The sequence below is a fragment of the Dipodomys ordii genome, unplaced genomic scaffold (assembly GCF_000151885.1).
Source record: "Dipodomys ordii isolate 6190 unplaced genomic scaffold, Dord_2.0 Scaffold184, whole genome shotgun sequence".
Lineage (NCBI taxonomy): Eukaryota > Metazoa > Chordata > Mammalia > Rodentia > Heteromyidae > Dipodomys > Dipodomys ordii.
Window position 1 is genome coordinate 357,789 of NW_012267400.1, and position 17,375 is coordinate 375,163.

At 54.6% G+C, this 17,375-nt stretch overlaps 1 protein-coding gene across 1 annotated transcript in view; it reads left to right on the plus strand.

Annotated features, from left to right (window-relative positions):
• Mast1 (microtubule associated serine/threonine kinase 1) overlaps positions 1-17,375 on the plus strand; it is a 25,403-nt gene that overhangs the window by 6,712 nt on the left and 1,316 nt on the right. The window contains exons 5-25 of the mRNA XM_013034181.1: positions 984-1,144; positions 1,444-1,519; positions 1,780-1,989; positions 2,488-2,589; positions 2,685-2,817; positions 2,894-2,961; positions 7,448-7,533; positions 7,615-7,823; positions 10,765-10,903; positions 11,002-11,134; positions 11,275-11,440; positions 11,543-11,644; positions 11,783-11,905; positions 12,460-12,569; positions 13,108-13,286; positions 13,372-13,619; positions 13,919-14,125; positions 14,340-14,569; positions 15,419-15,541; positions 15,631-15,767; positions 17,139-17,326. Coding sequence (XP_012889635.1) covers positions 984-1,144; positions 1,444-1,519; positions 1,780-1,989; positions 2,488-2,589; positions 2,685-2,817; positions 2,894-2,961; positions 7,448-7,533; positions 7,615-7,823; positions 10,765-10,903; positions 11,002-11,134; positions 11,275-11,440; positions 11,543-11,644; positions 11,783-11,905; positions 12,460-12,569; positions 13,108-13,286; positions 13,372-13,619; positions 13,919-14,125; positions 14,340-14,569; positions 15,419-15,541; positions 15,631-15,767; positions 17,139-17,326 — 3,130 coding nt within the window. The remainder of the gene's footprint in view (positions 1-983; positions 1,145-1,443; positions 1,520-1,779; positions 1,990-2,487; positions 2,590-2,684; positions 2,818-2,893; positions 2,962-7,447; positions 7,534-7,614; positions 7,824-10,764; positions 10,904-11,001; positions 11,135-11,274; positions 11,441-11,542; positions 11,645-11,782; positions 11,906-12,459; positions 12,570-13,107; positions 13,287-13,371; positions 13,620-13,918; positions 14,126-14,339; positions 14,570-15,418; positions 15,542-15,630; positions 15,768-17,138; positions 17,327-17,375) is intronic.

The window sequence follows — 17,375 nt, forward strand, 5'->3', positions numbered from 1 at the left end:
AAAGCCAGCCCGGGCAGGAAAGACCGTGAGACTCCTATCTCCAATAAACCACCAGAAAACCGGAAGTGGCGCTGTAGCTCAAGTGGTAGAGCGCTCGCATTGAGCTGAAGAGCTGAGGGACAACACCCCGGCAAAGAGTTCAAGCCCCACGACCGACAAAAAAAAAAATAAATAAATAAAGACACTGGGGCTGGGAAGGTGGCTCAGTGGTAGAGTATTTGCCTTTCATGTAGGAAGCCCTGGGTTTGATTCCTCAGCACCACATAAGCAGAAAAAGCCAGAAGTGGCGCTGTGGCTCAAGTGGTAGGGCGCTGGCCTTGAGCTGAAGAGCTGAGGGATAGCGCCCAGGCCCAGAGTTCAGGCTCCACAACCGGCAAATAAAAATAAAGACACTGCAGGTAGGGACAGGAAAGTGGCTTTTAGCATCTCCCACATGATTTACCTTTGTGTCACAGCCATTCATCTTGGAGGACTCTGTGTGTGTGTGTGCGCGCGCGCGTGTGGAGTGCCATACTGGAGCTTGAACTCTGGGCCTGGGCACTGTCTCTGAGCTCTTCGGCTCAAGGCGAGCGCTCTACCACTTGAGCCACAGCGCCACTTCCGATTTTCTGGGGGTTCATTGGAGGTAAGGGCCTCATGGACGTTCCTGCCCTTACTTGGGTTTGAACCCTCAGATCTCAGCCTCCTGAGTGGTAGGATCACAGGTGTGAGCCACAGGCGCCCGGCCTTGACTCAGGTTTCATCAGGCTCCCTCTAGTCTCGTCCGTGCGGGGCCCTTTCTGCCTGTCCCTTGTCATTTGTCCCAACCCAACCCCAATCTTGTGAGCCAAGGCGCAAAGTCAGAGTCCAGGAAAGTGGAAAAGCCTCCAGATCCATCCTAGGTTTGCCTAGGAGCTCATCCTGCCCGTTTGTCCCAGCCCAGGGCCTGGAGCTCTGGGGGGCCCCCTCCCCAGTGGCTCTGACTCGGATCCCCCCACCCCCAGTCCTCCTGCTCCTCCCAGGAGCGCCTGCACCAGCTCCCGTACCAGCCCACGGTGGACGAGCTGCACTTCCTGTCCAAACACTTCGGCAGCACGGAGAGCATCACCGACGAGGATGGCGGCCGTCGCTCCCCGGCTGTGCGGCCCCGATCGCGGAGCCTCAGGTAGGAAGCGCGCCCCCAGCCCCAGCCCCAGCCCCAGCCCCAGCCCCGGCCCCGCCCCGGCCCCAGCCCCGGCCCCGGCCCCGGCCCCAGCCCCAGCCCCGGCCCTGGCCCCGGCCCCAGCCCGGCCCCGGCCCCGGCCCCGGCCCCAGCCCCGGCCCCAGCCCCGGCCCCGGCCCCAGCCCGGCCCCGGCCCCGGCCCCGGCCCCGGCCCCGGCCCCGGCCCCAGCCCCCTCACCGCCCTCCCAGCCGCGGGGGGCAGGAGCGCGGGCTGGACACAGCATGGGCTTCTCTCGCTGCAGCCCGGGCCGATCCCCGTCCTCCTACGACAACGAGATCGTGATGATGAACCATGTGTACAAGGAGCGCTTCCCCAAGGTGAGACGCCCAGCGGGGACCCCGCGCGCGCGTGCGCGCCCTGGGCGCGCGTGCGCGCCCTGGGGCGACCCCGCGCGCCCCCTGGTGGTGAGACCGGACCCCGCGCGCTCCCCCTGGTGGTGGAACTGGACCCCGCGCGTGCCCCCTGGTGGTGGAACAGAACCCCCCCCCCCGCGCCCCTGGCAGCCGGACCGGACCCTGCGCGCCCCCTGGTGTCCGCCTCAAGCAACGCAGCTCCCCCTGTCCATGCCTCCCGCCAGGCCACCGCACAGATGGAGGAGAAGCTGCGGGATTTCACCCGCGCCTACGAACCTGACAGCGTGCTGCCGCTGGCCGACGGCGTGCTCAGCTTCATCCACCACCAGATCATCGAGCTGGCCCGGGACTGCCTGACCAAGTCCCGAGACGGCCTCATCACCACCGTCTACTTCTACGAACTGCAAGAGAACCTGGAGAAGCTGCTTCAGGACGTGAGCGTTCTGCGCCCCCAAAGCCGTGCCCCATGTCCCCCTGCCATCCGCTAGGTGACAAGCGCCGAAAGACACAGTCCCCGCCCTAGGTCTGCTGGAGGAGACAGGAGTGTGTGTGCGTGTGTGCACACGTGCGTGAGCATGCTGGCCTGGGCCTTGAACTCGGGGCCTGGGCGCCGTCCCTGAGGTTTTTGTTCTCCGATCAAGGCTGGCAGCTGTACCACTGGAACCACAGCTCCACTTCCACCTTTTTGCTGATTAATTGGAGATAAGAGTCTCAGGGACTTTCCTGCCCAGGCTGGCTTCGAACCATGAACCTCAGATCTCAGCCTCCTGTGTAGCTAAAACTGCAGGCCTCTGCCCCTGGCACCCAGCCTCCTCGTTGTTTTAATTGTGTGTCTAGGCCTCAGTTTGCTTGCTTATAAAATAATACTAGGGCTCCTCTACAAACCTCCCACCGTGCCCGTGAACCTCGATCTTTTGTGTCTCCCACTCCAGGCCTATGAACGCTCGGAGAGCTTGGAGGTGGCTTTTGTCACACAGCTGGTGAAGAAATTGCTCATTATCATCTCCCGCCCGGCCAGGCTGTTGGAGTGCCTGGTGAGAGGGCTCGGCGTGGGGGGCAGGAGGGAGTGACCCGAGGGGTGGGGGGACCCTCGGAGCCCGTGGTGATCCTACCCCCCGCCCTGCCTCAGGAATTCAATCCGGAGGAGTTCTACCACCTGCTGGAGGCGGCTGAGGGCCACGCCAAGGAGGGCCACCTGGTCAAGACCGACATCCCCCGCTACATCATCCACCAGCTGGGCCTCACCCGAGACCCGTTTCCAGGTGCTGGCCGGGGGCTGCTGGGGAGGGGGCTGCGCAGGTGCAGCGACACACCCGCTCACCGGCACCTTCTCCCCAGATGTGGTGCACCTGGAGGAGCAAGACAGTGGCGGCTCCAACACGCCCGAGCAGGACGACCTCTCTGAGGTAAGGCCAGGGCTCCAGAAGCAGCACTGTGCTTGCTCATGGACCCAGGGCCTGGCTCTCCACAGCTCAGGCTGTGGGGTTCTGTTGGTCGCGGACACTGAGCCACCAGCTCCCTACCTGTAAACTGAGATTCGGAATAGGTTTCTTTTTGTTGTTATTTATGTTTTTTTTTTAATGTGGTGTGTGTATGTGTGCGCGCGCGCACGCATGCACGCACATGCACGTGCTGGCACTAGGGTTTGAACTCTGGGTCTCATGCTCTCTTACTGTTTTTCATTCCAGAGTCTCTTGGATTTATCTATCTAGGCTGGATCTGAGCCTTGATCCTCAGATCTCAGCCTCCTGAATAGCTAGGGTTTACAGGCGTGAGACACTGACTCATAGTTTGTTTTTGTTTGTTTTTTTTATCTTTGAGCTCTTTTTTTCTTTCCTTTTTTTTTCTTCTTTGTTTTTGCCGGTCCTGAGGTTTGAACTCAGGGCTTAGGGGCTGTCCCTGAGCCTCTTTGTGATCAAGGCTAGCACTCTACCACTTGAGCCACAGCATCAATTCGGGCTTTTTTTGAGTAGTGTATTGGAGATAAGGGTTTCACAGGGACTTTTCTGCCTAGGCTGGCTTTAAATCACAATCCACAGATCTCAGTCTCCTGAGGAGCTGGGATTACAGGTGTGAGCCACTGGTGCCTGGCTCCTTTCCTTTCCTTTTTTAAACAATGCTCAAGATGGAACCTACAGACATGTACATGCTAAACAAGTGTGGAGATCAGGAGGACTGATGTTTAAGCCAGCTGGACAAAAATGTTCATAAGAGACTGCGTGGGCTGACTTTGAACTGCAATCATATCTCAGCCTCCTGTGTAGTTAGGATTAATAGGCGTGAGCTACCAGAGCTTTACACAAGATCCCTTCTTGACCAAAAGTTTATTGACAGCATAGCTACAACACAAAGCCAGAAATAGGAAGATCACCGTCCAGGCATCTACCTGGATAAAAATGGATACCTTACCTTAGTAACCAGTGCAAACCAGATGTTGGTTGCTCACACCTGTAATCCTAGCTGACCTCTCAGGATCAAGGTATGAAGCTAGGTTGGGCGGGAAAGTCTGTAAGATCCTAATGTCCAACAAACCACCAGAAAGCCCCAAGTGGAGCTCTGGCTCAAGTGGTATTGTGCCAGCCTTGAGCACAAAAAGTTCAGGCAGGCACAGCACATGGACCCTGAGTTCAAGCCCTAAAACCAAGCGCACACACACACACACACACACACAAGTGCAATGTCTGGAGGTGAGGCTCAGTGGCAGGCAGGTGGCTTTGTGGTAGTGGACGTGACTTACTGGAAGTGTAACGCACAGTGGTGTCACTATGGTTCAGTGGGGAGGGTGTGGCCCATCAAAGGGGTGTGGCTTAGAAAGGGGTGTGTCTTGGTGGTGGTGGTGGGCGTGGCTGAGTGTGAGAGCACCTATCTAGCAAACTTGAGGCCCTGAGTTCAATCCCCAGTCCTAGATAAAAAAAAAAAAAATGGAATCTGCCTTCACATGCAATTTGTTTAATTTTTTGAATAGGTAATGGAATGACATCACTCAAAACTAAAAACTCTAAAAACAAAGGTATTTATCTCTCATTATTTGTAGGACTCTATGCAACTTCATTCAACTGAACTTCTTCCTTGAGTGATTTAAACCTTCCATCTACCTATTCTTTTCTTTTCCTGGTTGATCTCATAGTGTCTCTGAGATGTATGTTGAATCCTTGCTCATTGCAGTTTCTTTGTAATGCTGTCAGTTTTGTGCCAGGGGGTCAGTTTTGTTTTTTGTTTTTCTTTTTTGTCGGTCGTGGGGCTTGAACTCTGGGCCTGGGCGCCACCCCTCAGCTCTTCAGCTCAAGGCTAGCGCTCTACCACTTGAGCCACAGTGCCATTTCCGGTTTTCTGGGTAGTTTATTGGAGATAAGAGTTTCATGGCCTTTCTTGCCCAGGCTGGCTTTGAACCACGATCCTCAGATCTCAGCCTCCTGAGTAGCTAGGATGATAGGTGTGAGCCACCGGTGCCCGGTGGTTTTTTTTTTTTTTTAATGCAGTGTTGGAAGTCAAATCAGCCCTCTTTCAACGATGGCAGACAGCACTCACACACTGAGCCACAGACATTGCCTGTGTCAGATGTTTGTTTTTGTTTTTGTTTTTTTTTAATTGTGGTTAAGTGATTACATAATTTCCCAAATTTCACAGTATTGTAGGATAATGATGCTCACTTAAAGTTACAAACTCATTCTAACTTTCCTGGAGCAAATTGTCTATCATGGTCTATAACATATAACGGTGTACACATATACACCATACATGTGATCAGCAGCATGGGGTTACTTAGTAATGGTTTGACCAGATGAGTGGAAGTTCTTTGTTTCTTAAGTCCTGTTGGTTTTGTCGTATCACCTAACATTTTGGATTTAGCATCCACTTATCAGGGAGACCATGTACCATTTGTCTCTTTGCTCTTGGCTTACCTTGCTCAACATGATTTCTTCTAGCTCCATCCATTTCCCTGCAAATGCCATTATTTTGTCCTTTCTAATGGCTGCATAATATTCCATTGTGTATAGATACCACAATTTTTGGATCCATTCATCTGTGGTGGGGCATCTGGGTTGTTTCCATATCCTAGCTATTGTGAACAGTGCTGCAGTAAACATGGAGGTGCACGTGTCCTTGTATATTGGTTCCTGTTGTTCAGGGTAGATGCCTAGAAGTGGTATGATTAGATGTTTTTAATATTATATGATTACGTGCAAACACGTTCAGTAGTTTATATTTTACTCATCTTTCTGTTCAATAGCTACCTAATAAATATCTTTCTTTCTAACCAAAATTATTTCTGAAAATGGCATATAGTGAAAAATCGTACTCCTACTTTAGTCCCTAACTGTCCTATAACCCCCAAATAAAATTCATTTTGCCCCTTCTGTGTGTGTGTGTGTGTGTGTGTGTGTGTGAGTGAGTGCTGGGGTTTGTACTCAGGGCCTTGCACTCTCAATTGGCTTTCCCACCTAGGGTTGGGGCTCTAGCACTTAAGCCAGGCCTCCACTTCTGGCATTTTGCTGCTTAGTTGGAAATAAGAGGCTCTCAGATTTGTCTGCCCTGTCTGGTTTCAAACCTCGATCCTCAGATCTCAGCTTCTTGAGTAGCTGGGATTACAGGCGTGAACGCCAGCACTAAGCAGTGACAGTATTTGCTCATGATGCCCTTCTGTGTTTAATTAACGAATTGTCTATGCATGGATCTATGGCTGCTTGTAGTCTTTCTCGGAACAGTGAACACAAGCTGTTTTCTTCTTGTTGCACGTTAGTAGCATAAATTCAAAAGTTGCTTGGTCAGAATCACCATGCATTTTTGGTTCTGATATAAACCAAAGTGCCTTCTTCAGGCAGTTGTATAGAATTCTTTTTTTCTTTTTTGTCAGTCATGGGGCTTAAACTCTGGGCCCAGCACTGTCCCTCAGCTCTTCAGCTCAAGGTGAGCGCTCTACCACTTGAGCCACAGCGCCACTTCTGGTTTTGTGAGTGGTTTATTGGAGATAAGAGTCTCATGGACTTTCCTGTCTGGGCTGGTTTTGAACCATGATCCTCAGATCTCAGCCTCCTGAGTAGCTAAGATTACAGGTGTGAGCCACCTGCGCCCGTCTGGTTGTATAGAATTCTGTCTTACGTGTGTGTGTTTGTGTGTGTGTGACTGTGTGTGTGTGCTGGAGACACAGCCCAGACCTTCACCACACCCCTAAGCAGGGTGGGACTAAGTCTCAAGCCTGGCTGCCAGGTTTAAGCCTGTTTCTTTAAGTCAGTCACCAATAAAGTGGCAAAGGGAGTGGCTCAAGTGGTAGAGCACCAACCTTGAGCAAAAAGCTCAAGTGAGAGCATGAAGCCGTGCATACAAGTCTCAATGCTGTCTCTCTCTTACACAGACACAGACACACACAGACACACACACACAGACACACACACACAGACACACACACACAGACACACGTCAGCCTTTTTTTCACAGCTGTGCCTATGGGATTTGTCAGCCTTTTGTCAATCTGCTAATTATAAAATGGCCTAGTATTTGGAGGTAGGTGTAACTCCCCTTTGTGTCAAATAAAAAGATGGATTATCTTTTACAATGCTTTTGGTAAGTTCTCATTCTCGTTCATCCGCCTTGCCCGCTTTTCCCTCTTCAGTAGGTAGGCCTTTTGTCAGGATTTCTGGGAACTCTTTATATATGTTCTGATGCTTCAGACGTTTTGCAGTTTTTTCTGCTCACTTTCCTAAAGGAATAGGTCTTCCAAGGTGGTCTTGGGTTTCAATCCTGACCCAAGCTCTTCTGTCCAGTCCTGTGGTCCTTCGATGAAGGACCCCCCCTCTGCCTCAGTTTCCCCCGGGGGGTAAATGGAGTCCATGTGTGCTGACAAGGGTGAGGTGGTCTCCATCTTCCCCTCCCCACCGCCCCACCCCTGCGCAGGGCCGGAGCAGCGCGTCCAAGGCCAAGAAACCCCCCGGCGAGAGCGACTTCGACACCATCAAGCTGATCAGCAACGGCGCCTACGGGTGAGCCACGCCGGGCTCTGGCGGGGGAGGGCGGCGGGGCCGGGCACGGCGTGACGGCCATCCCCGCCCGCTCCCCCGCAGCGCCGTCTACCTGGTGCGGCACCGCGACACCCGCCAGCGCTTCGCCATGAAGAAGATCAACAAGCAGAACCTGATCCTGCGCAACCAGATCCAGCAGGCCTTCGTGGAGCGCGACATCCTCACCTTCGCCGAGAACCCCTTCGTGGTGGGCATGCTCTGCTCCTTCGAGACGCGCCGCCACCTCTGCATGGTCATGGAGTATGTGGAAGGTGTGGCTGGGGGCTGGGGCGCCCCAAAGAGTCCCCCCTACCCCCCCCTGTTTGTCCGTCTGTCACTGACATCGCTCTTTATCCATCTGCCCATCCATCCATCCATCTACCTATCTATCCATCTATCTGTCAGTATGTCTGTCTATCTACCTATTCATCTATGTATCTATCTCTCGCTCTCTCTGTCTGATTGTCTGTCTCTATCTACCTGTCTCTCTACCTACCTATCTCTGTCATCTACCTATTCATCTATCTGTCTATCTGTCAGTTTGTCTGTCTGAATCTGTCTCTCTATTTAGCAATCTGCCTCTCTACCTGCCTAGCTATTGATCTATGTATCGATCTACCTAAGTATCTACCTATCTGTCTGTCTCTGTCTATGATCTATGCATCTATCTAGTGAGCTCTATGGATCTATCTATCTATCAATCTAGCTAACTACCTACCTACCTACCTGTCACCTAACCATGCATCTATCTTCTATCACCTCTCCACGTATCCACCGGTCCATCATCTATATCTATTTATCATCTATTTATCGATTATTTATTTGCCTACCATCCATCTATTATCTCTATCTGCCTATCACCTATTTGTCTTCCCAGATTTTCTTTTTCTTATTTTCTTTCTTTTTTCTTTTCTTTCTTTCTTTTTTTTTTTCTGTTGGTCCTGGGGCTTGAACTCAGGGCCTGGGCGCTGTCCCTGAGCTTCTTTTGCTCAAGGCTAGCGCTTTTCCACTCTGAGCCATAGCGCCACTTCCAGTCTTCTGGTGGTTCACTACAGATAAGAGTCTTATGGACTTTCCTGCCAGGGCTGGCTTCAAACCGTGATCTTCAGATCTCAGCCTAATGAGTAGCTAGGATTACAAGCTTACAAGTGTTTATTATATATCTCTTTATCTTCTATCTGTCCACATATCCATCATCTATCTTTGGTCTACCTACCTATCCTTCATCTACTTACCTCTGTCATCTATTCATCAATTAATCTGCCTGCCTGTCTGTACATCTATCTACTAGCCATTCTATCCATCTATTCAGCTCTTTCTGTAAATCCACAATTCATTCCCCAGTTTACCCGTTCATCTATTTCTGTTATTCTTCATCCCTGTGTCTGTCCACACATCCACCCTCGGTCTGTGTGTGTATTCTCCCAAATGGTCATCCCTCCATTTGTCCCTCCCGTCCTGTGCACCTAGTGAGGAGATGGTCAGAGGATGGCGGCCAGACAAGGCAAAATGGAGTCAGTGTGTGTGTGTGTGTGTGTGTGTGTGTGTGTGTGTGTGTGTGAGGGGTGTGTGTGTATGTATGTATGTGTGAGGGGTGTATATGTATGTATGTATGTGTGAGGGGTGTGTATGCATGTGTGTATGTGTGTGGGGGTGTGTATGTGTGTGAGGGGTGTGTATGTATGTATGTATGTGAGGGGTGTGTGTGTATGTGTGTGTATGTATGTGAGGGGTGTGTATGTGCGTGTGAGGGGTGTGTATGTATGTATGTATGTGTGAGGGGTATGTATGTATATATGTGTGTATGTACGTGAGGGGTGTGTATGTATGTATGTGTGTATGTATGTATGTGTGTATGTGTGTGAGGGGTGTGTATGTATGTGTGTATGTATGTGAGGGGTATGTATGTGTATGTATGTGTGTGAGGGGTGTGTATGTATGTGTGTGTGAGGGGTGTGTATGTGTGTGTGTGAGGAGTGTGTGTGTATGTGTGTGTGTGTGTGAGGGGAGTGTGTGTGTGTGTGTATGTATGTGGGGGGGGGATATGGCTCCCAGTGCAAAGGATCTGAAGTGAGAGCAATGGAAGAGACTGGAGGAAGCCACACCTGAGCTCAGGTGAAGAGACGAGGCTGGGGGAGGGGAGGCCCCGCATGGAGGGGACGATGGAGGATTTCCTCTACTTCCAGGGCAGCAGCACGCCACTGCCAGGGTTCAAGCAGCGTGGACGTGGGAGGCTGCTGCTGCTGCTGCTGCTGTTGTTGTTGTTGTGTTTATGATGCTAGAGGCTTCACTAGACAATTATTTAACCAGTCAAGTCACCCCTAGCCATTTACTGGAGTCTTAGCTTACTTGTTTCCCTGCCTTCCCCCCCCCCAAGGATGGCACTTGACTCACAGCTCTATATCTGGTTTTTGGTAGTTTATTAGAGATAAGAGTCTCAGGGACTTTCTTGTCTGGGCTGTTTTCTAACCTGTCCTCAGATCACAGCCTCCTTAGCAGCTGGGATTACAGGTGTGAGCCACCAGTGCCCAGCTTGGCTCTAGCCTTGTGCACCAATGGCTCATATCTGTAATCCTAGTTACTCAGGAGACTGAGGTCTGAGGATTACAGTTCAAAGCCAGCCTGGGCAGGAAAATCTGAGAGACTCTTATGTCCAATTAACCACCAGAAAACTGAAAGTGATGCTTTGACTCAGCTGAAGAGCCAAGGGACAGTGCCCAGGCCCACAACCAACAACAACAAAAAGAATATCTCTAGAGAATTTTCTAGCTGCTTCTACAATCAGCCCATTGTATATACTAGGAGATAGAGACTCAGAAGTGAGATTTGGGAAGGGGAAGACCCCTCTCTGGACCTCCCTTTCCTATGTCTGCAAAATGGGTACAATTGAAGAAGACATTGGTGTGATTTTCATGTGTGTGTGCCAAATACTGGGTCCTGAACCCAGGGTCTGGGTGCTGTCCCTTAGCTATTTTGCTCAAAGCTGGCACTTGAGAGCTACACCACCACTTCTGGCTTTTTTTCTTTTCTTTTTTTTTTTTTGGGGGGGTGATGTTTCTGCTTGAGCTGGCCTCCAAACTTGATCCTCAAATCTTAGCCCCCTGAGCAGCTAGCTAGATTGACCGGTGTTAAACACTGGCCCCCAGCTAGTTGGCGCTGTTCTACAGTTGACGGGCCCTCATCTCACCACTGGGTCTGTCCCCTGGCCCACAGGCGGTGACTGTGCCACACTTCTGAAGAACATCGGCGCACTGCCGGTGGAAATGGCCCGGATGTACTTCGCAGAGACCGTGTTGGCGCTGGAGTACTTGCACAATTATGGCATTGTCCATCGCGATCTCAAGCCTGACAAGTGAGCTCTGGGTTGTTGTTTTTTTGTTTGTTTGGGCCATCATTCCCTCTCTCCCCCCAGAAACCCAGAGATCTGAGATCACCCCGTTTTCCCTGCAGTCTCCTCATTACCTCCATGGGCCATATAAAGCTCACAGATTTCGGCCTCTCCAAGATGGGGCTCATGAGTCTCACCACCAACTTGTACGAAGGCCACATCGAGAAGGATGCCCGCGAGTTCCTGGATAAACAGGTGTGTGGCGGGCGTGGGGGTCACCGAGGGTGGAGTGACCCTGCAGGGCCTCAGGGACCCAGGGCCTGGTTGGGGGGTGGCACAGCTCTCCCTCGAGGCCCCTCCTGCGGCCAGGGCGTGGGCTGACCGCCTGCCCCCAGGTCTGTGGGACCCCAGAGTACATCGCACCCGAAGTCATCCTGCGCCAGGGTTACGGCAAGCCGGTGGACTGGTGGGCCATGGGGATCATCCTCTACGAGTTCCTGGTGGGCTGTGTGCCCTTCTTTGGGGACACCCCGGAAGAGCTCTTCGGACAGGTCATCAGTGGTATGTGCTCCCTCGAGTGGGCAGGGGTGGCATGGAGAGATGGGCAGGTCTGGGGGACCCCAGGCGACCAAAGGGAGCCCTCGGCTCTACTCTACCCTGCAGATGACATCCTGTGGCCGGAGGGAGATGAGGCCCTGCCCACAGATGCCCAGCTCCTGATATCCAGCCTCCTGCAGACCAACCCTCTGGTCCGGCTTGGGGCAGGTAAAGCGGGTGCTGCAGTGCTGGGGAGGCTCTATTTGCCAGGATCCACCCCCGGCCCCCCCAACCCCAGGTCCAGCTTGAGCTGTGGCCTTGGGCTGCCGGCCATCCGCTGGCGTTGGGACCCTTTCTTACCGCCAGGTGGCGCCTTTGAGGTGAAGCAGCACAGCTTCTTCCGCGACCTGGACTGGACGGGGCTACTGAGGCAGAAGGCTGAGTTCATCCCCCACCTAGAGTCAGAAGATGACACCAGCTACTTTGACAGTGAGTGAGAGCAGGAGGCGGGGCCGGGGGGGCGGGAGTGAGGCCTGGGATTCCCGGTCCGGCTGAATCTGTCTCTGACTCTGAGATGAAAAGACTGAGGTTGTTTGGGGGCGGGGCAAGGGTGGGCGGGGCGTTGGGTGGGAGGGGCTTTCTTGGGGGCGGGGCGTTCGTGGGCATGATCTGTGTGGCACTTGCGAGGGGCGTGGCCTGCTTAGGGGTGGGCCTAGGCTCAGAACTAGGTAAGTATTAGTACCTGGGGGAAGCTGGGGTGCCTGGATTGGGGTGAGTTCTACCCATGGACCTGGGCTTGCGGCCCAGGCTGGGACCAAGGCCGAGCCGAAGCTGGCTCAGGATTGTTGAGGGGTGTAAGTGGGGTCTGGGGGGGATCCTTTCTGGGGATAGATAGGCAGAGAGGGAGAAAACAGCCACGCAGACCTGGGGGTGGAGCCTGAATTCTAACAAGGGGAGGCAGGGGTGTGGCCTGCCCGTGGCCTCGCTGGCGCTGCTCAGAAGGCACGGACCAGCGCCGCCGTCACGGTCCCGTTCTCCCGCAGCCCGCTCGGACAGGTATCACCACGTGAACTCCTACGACGAGGATGACACGACGGAGGAGGAGCCCGTGGAGATCCGCCAGTTCTCCTCCTGCTCCCCGCGCTTCAGCAAGGTGGGCTTGAGTGGGGCGAGCCTGGGGCCGGGCCTGGGCTGGGAGAGCAGGCAAAAGTGGGCCTGGGGGGCTTGTGGGGACCGGAGTCCCAGACACCCCCGAGGCTCAGGACTGGGAAGCGACCGGGAGAGGGGAGGCAGGCTGTGGGTTCGTGGCTTGGTCTAATGGTACAAACAAGACTCACAAGTGGGGAGAAGCTAGGTCAGGATGTGTGGGGGGGGGTGAGATGACAGATGGGCGGAGCAGAGCCCCGCAACCCCGGGCAACCCCTGCTGACTGGGCACGAACTGGGCCGGAGCTGGGAAGAGGCTGTCAGGTGGAGAGCCGCAAGGGGGTGGCACGGGAGGGGCGGGGCCTAGGATAGGCCTAACTTGGTGGGCGGGGCTTGAGTTGAAGTCTTGTACCTTATTGGAGGCCAGTCCGGAAGTGGGCGGGGCCTGGCCCTGATAGGGTGGAGGGAGGCAGAGGCGGGTACGAGTGGCAGGACCGCTGATTGGCTCTGGAATGAGGGCACTGTCACCACCTCCCCTCGGGCCAGGTGTACAGCAGCATGGAGCAGCTGTCCCAGCACGAACCCAAGACCCCCGTGGCAGCAGCGGGGGTTAGCAAGAGGGAGCCAAGCGCCAAGGGCCCAGAGGAGAAGGTGCCGGGCAAGCGGGAGGGCCTGGGCGGCCTGACCCTGCGAGAGAAGACCTGGAGAGGGGGCTCCCCGGAGATGTGAGCGGGAGAGCGGGCTGGGTGGGGGCGTGGCTCGGGGCGTGGCTCCGGGGGCGGCGCCCCTGACCTGGCCCTTCCCGCGCAGCAAACGCTTCTCGGCTTCGGAGGCCAGTTTCCTGGAGGGGGAGGCGAGTCCCCCACTGGGCGCGCGCCGGCGTTTCTCGGCGCTGCTGGAGCCCAGCCGCTTCAGCGCCCCCCAAGAGGACGAGGATGAGGCCCGGCTGCGCAGGCCCCCCCGGCCTAGCTCTGATCCCCCAGGCTCGCTGGATGCCCGGACCTCCAAAGAGGCAGCTGCAGGGGAAGGCACCCCCAGCGCGGGGGACCCGGAGGCCCGTGAGTGCCCGCCCCTCCTGATGCCCTCCCCGCCCCTCCCCCTCCCCCCGCCGTGCACAGAGATGGAGCATCTTTCAATGAGCCTGCAAGATCTCGTTGCATAAATGCAAGGTGCAACCTGAGATCGTGAGCATTACGTAGGCAGGCCAGGCCACGGTCAGGGATATAGACCTGAACTCAGGGTCTATGTACTGGGTACGTGCTCATGGTGATGAAACTCGCTGTCCATCGGGAGAGGGCGCGGGAACAGCCTGGCCTTGGACTGATCCCCAAACCCATCCATCTGCTTTCGGCCGCAGTGGAGCGCCCGCGCCCAGGTGACCTCTGCCCACCCTCGAAGGACGGGGACACATCTGGCCCCAGGGCCACCAACGACCTAGTTCTACGCCGAGCGCGGCACCAACAGCTGTCCGGGGATCCCGCCATGGAGAAGCGGCCTTCCCGAACCGGGGGGAAAGTCATCAAGTCCGCCTCAGCCACAGCCCTGTCCGTCATGATTCCGGCAGGTGATGGCTGGGCCCCACCCACAAGGGGAGGGGCTTCCCTCCTTGGAGCCAGGACAGGCCAATGGGAAGGTTACACTGTCCCTGTCTACAGTGATTGGCTCCACGGTGAGCCAATGGTAGCGTCCCGGGAGGCGGGAGCAGAGATAACCTCACCTAAGTAAGGAGGAGAGCTTGTCGGGTGGCCCTGAGCTCTGGCCGCGCTCTGTTTCTGCAGTGGACCCGCATGGAAGCTCACCACTAGCTAGTCCCATGTCCCCACGATCTCTCTCCTCCAACCCGTCCTCACGGGACTCCTCACCCAGCCGGGACTACTCACCGGCTGTCAGTGGACTCCGCTCTCCCATCACCATCCAACGCTCAGGCAAGAAGTATGGCTTCACGCTGCGCGCCATCCGCGTCTATATGGGTGACTCCGATGTCTACAGCGTCCACCACATTGTTTGGGTGAGCACTCAAGGTCGAGATGTAGGTCCCAGGAGGGAGAATGGGAGAGGAGATCGGAAAAGCTCCCATCTGGAACTCAGAAACCTGGGCGATGCCTGGCTCAAATCTATCATCTTAACTACTCAGGAGGTTGAGGTCTGAGGATCTAGATTGGAAGCCAGCCTGGGCAAGAAAAATCTATGAAACTCTTATCTCCAATTAACCACACACACACACACACACAAAGCCAGATAATAATGAAGCTGTAGCTCACACAGTAGAGTGCTAGCAGCCTTGGGCAAAAAACATCTCAGGGACAATACCCAGGCCTTCCCCTCAGTGGAAGCCCGAGAACTGGCACCAAAAAAGCCTGAGCAAGACCTCCTTATCTTTAATGGAAAGAATAATGATAATTACCTAAGGTGTTAATTAAGACGACTGTGCCTTACAAGGTTACCTAGTATGTAAGCTATGTCATATTACCAGACTCCTGACTATGCTCTCTCGTATTTATTTATTTTTGTCTGTCACGGGGCCTGAACTCTGGGCCTGGGCGCTGTCCCTCAGCTCTTCAGCTCAAGGCGAGCACTCTATACCACTTGAGCCACAGCGCCACTTCCAGTTTTCTGGTGGTTTATTGGAGATTGGAGTCTCACAGTCTCTCCTGCCCGGGCTGGCTTTGAACCGCAATCCTCAGATCTCAGCCTCCTGAGTAGCTAGGATGACAGGCGTGAGCCGCCAGCGCCCGGCTCCAGCTTTTTCTGCTGAGGAATGGAACCCAGGGCCTCATGCATGTCAGGCAAGCGCTCTACTCCTGAGCCACCTTCCCAGCCCCTAACTATGTTCTCTTTTGGGGTTCTCCCTCACCAGCACGTGGAGGAAGGGGGCCCAGCCCAAGAGGCGGGGCTGTGTGCTGGGGACCTGATCACCCACGTGAATGGAGAGCCTGTGCATGGTATGGTGCACCCAGAGGTCGTAGAGCTGATCCTTAAGGTGAGTCCTGGGGAGAAGACCACAGGGGGAGGGCACAGAGGCCCCAAGAGCAGTCTCCAGCCCGAGTGTTCCATCCCTTCTTTTCCCAGAGCGGCAACAAGGTGGCAGTAACCACAACACCCTTCGAAAATACCTCCATCCGCATTGGCCCAGCAAGGCGCAGCAGCTACAAGGCCAAAATGGCCCGGAGGAACAAGCGGCCCTCGGCCAAGGAGGGCCAGGAGAGGTGGGCAGGGCCATAAGCAAAACCAGTCCTTGATAAGTGGGTGGGGCTAAAGATGGCTCGGGGTGAGGGCAGGGGAAGGGCTAAGGAGAGGTAGATAGATCCAAAGCAAATGGACAAGCCAGTTAAAGAGGGAGGAGTTTGGAAGAGTTGGAGAAGCTAGCAAAGGAGGGTTCCCAGATGGGCGAAAAGCAGTGTGGGAGTATCTTGGGCAGGTGGGCAGCAGATAGGGACAGAAAGATAAGTGAGCACAAGAGTGAAGGCAGAATGTCCAGGAGACGGTCCTGTCCTGTTGGAGATTTCTCACAGGAATAAGCATGCCAAGTAAGGCTCAGCTGGCTGCAAAACAGGCATGCTTGGCTTAATGACAAGTTTATTCTCATAAGGTGCTCTTAGGTGATTTTTATCAGAGTGCTAAAGCAAATGTGACATCATTGAGCTATATAATCTTATGGGACTCCTCCCCTTTCTTTAATTGAAATGTCTGCTATTATTCGACAGATGACTGTAATTTCTACCCACGTAATGAAGTAGCTCTGGGTGAGGCCAGATGAGAATTGTTTTTGTTTTGTTTTTATTTTGTGCCAGTCCTGGGGCTTGAATTCAAGGCCTCCAGGCCTCACTTGGATTTTTCTCTCATCTGGTGCGCTACCACTTGAACCGCAGCTCTATTTCCGCCATTTTTGGGGGGTGGTTAATTGGAGATAACCACCCAAATTGACCAAAGTGGAAAGGGAGCCCAGGAGAGCTAAGCTAAGGGCAGTCCTTTGATTGGTAGGTTTGTAGTGAGGGGGGTGGCTAAAGAGAGAGGAGTCAGAAATGTGGGCTTGGAACCGAAAAAGGGTCAAGCAGGACTAAGCCAACCGAAGTTCCTCGGTGGATTGTAGTGAGGGTAGTGGCTAAGTTGGGCGGGGCCAGACCAGTGGGCGTGGTCAAACTGGACCGGGTCCGGAAGGACTAAGCCAAGGGAAGTTCTTTGATGAGTTGTAATGAGGGGCGTGGCTAAACAAGGAGGGGAAAATCAGGCAAGTGGGCGTGTCAATGAAAAGCCCTCCTCCCAAGACTGAGCCAAGGGAAGTTTTTTGATTGGTGGGTTATAGCAGGGGGCGTGGCCAAACTGGGGAATCAGAAATGTGGGGATGGTCAAAACGAAAAGGGCCTCAGCAGGACTAAGCCAAGAGAAGTGGGGAGGGGAGTGGCTAAACGGGGGGGGGCGTGGCCACAGGATTGAGCCAAGGGAAGTTCTTTGATTAGCGGGTTATGGCGAGGGGGCGTGGCTGTGGGCGACCCAGGCGCTGTGTTACCGCCCACATGTGGGAGGAGCCTGAGCTCCACGGTCTGGTCCCGAGGAGGCGCTGCCTTTTTCCCCACCAGCAAGAAGCGCAGTTCGCTCTTCCGGAAGATCACGAAGCAGTCGAACCTGCTGCACACCAGCCGTTCGCTGTCCTCGCTGAACCGCTCACTGTCGTCCAGTGACAGCCTCCCGGGCTCGCCCACCCACGGGCTGCCCGCGCGCTCGCCCACCCACAGCTACCGCTCCACGCCCGACTCCGCCTACCTAGGTGGGCTCTGCCGCCCCCGGTGGGAGGGGCGGGTGGACGCGGGGCCGGG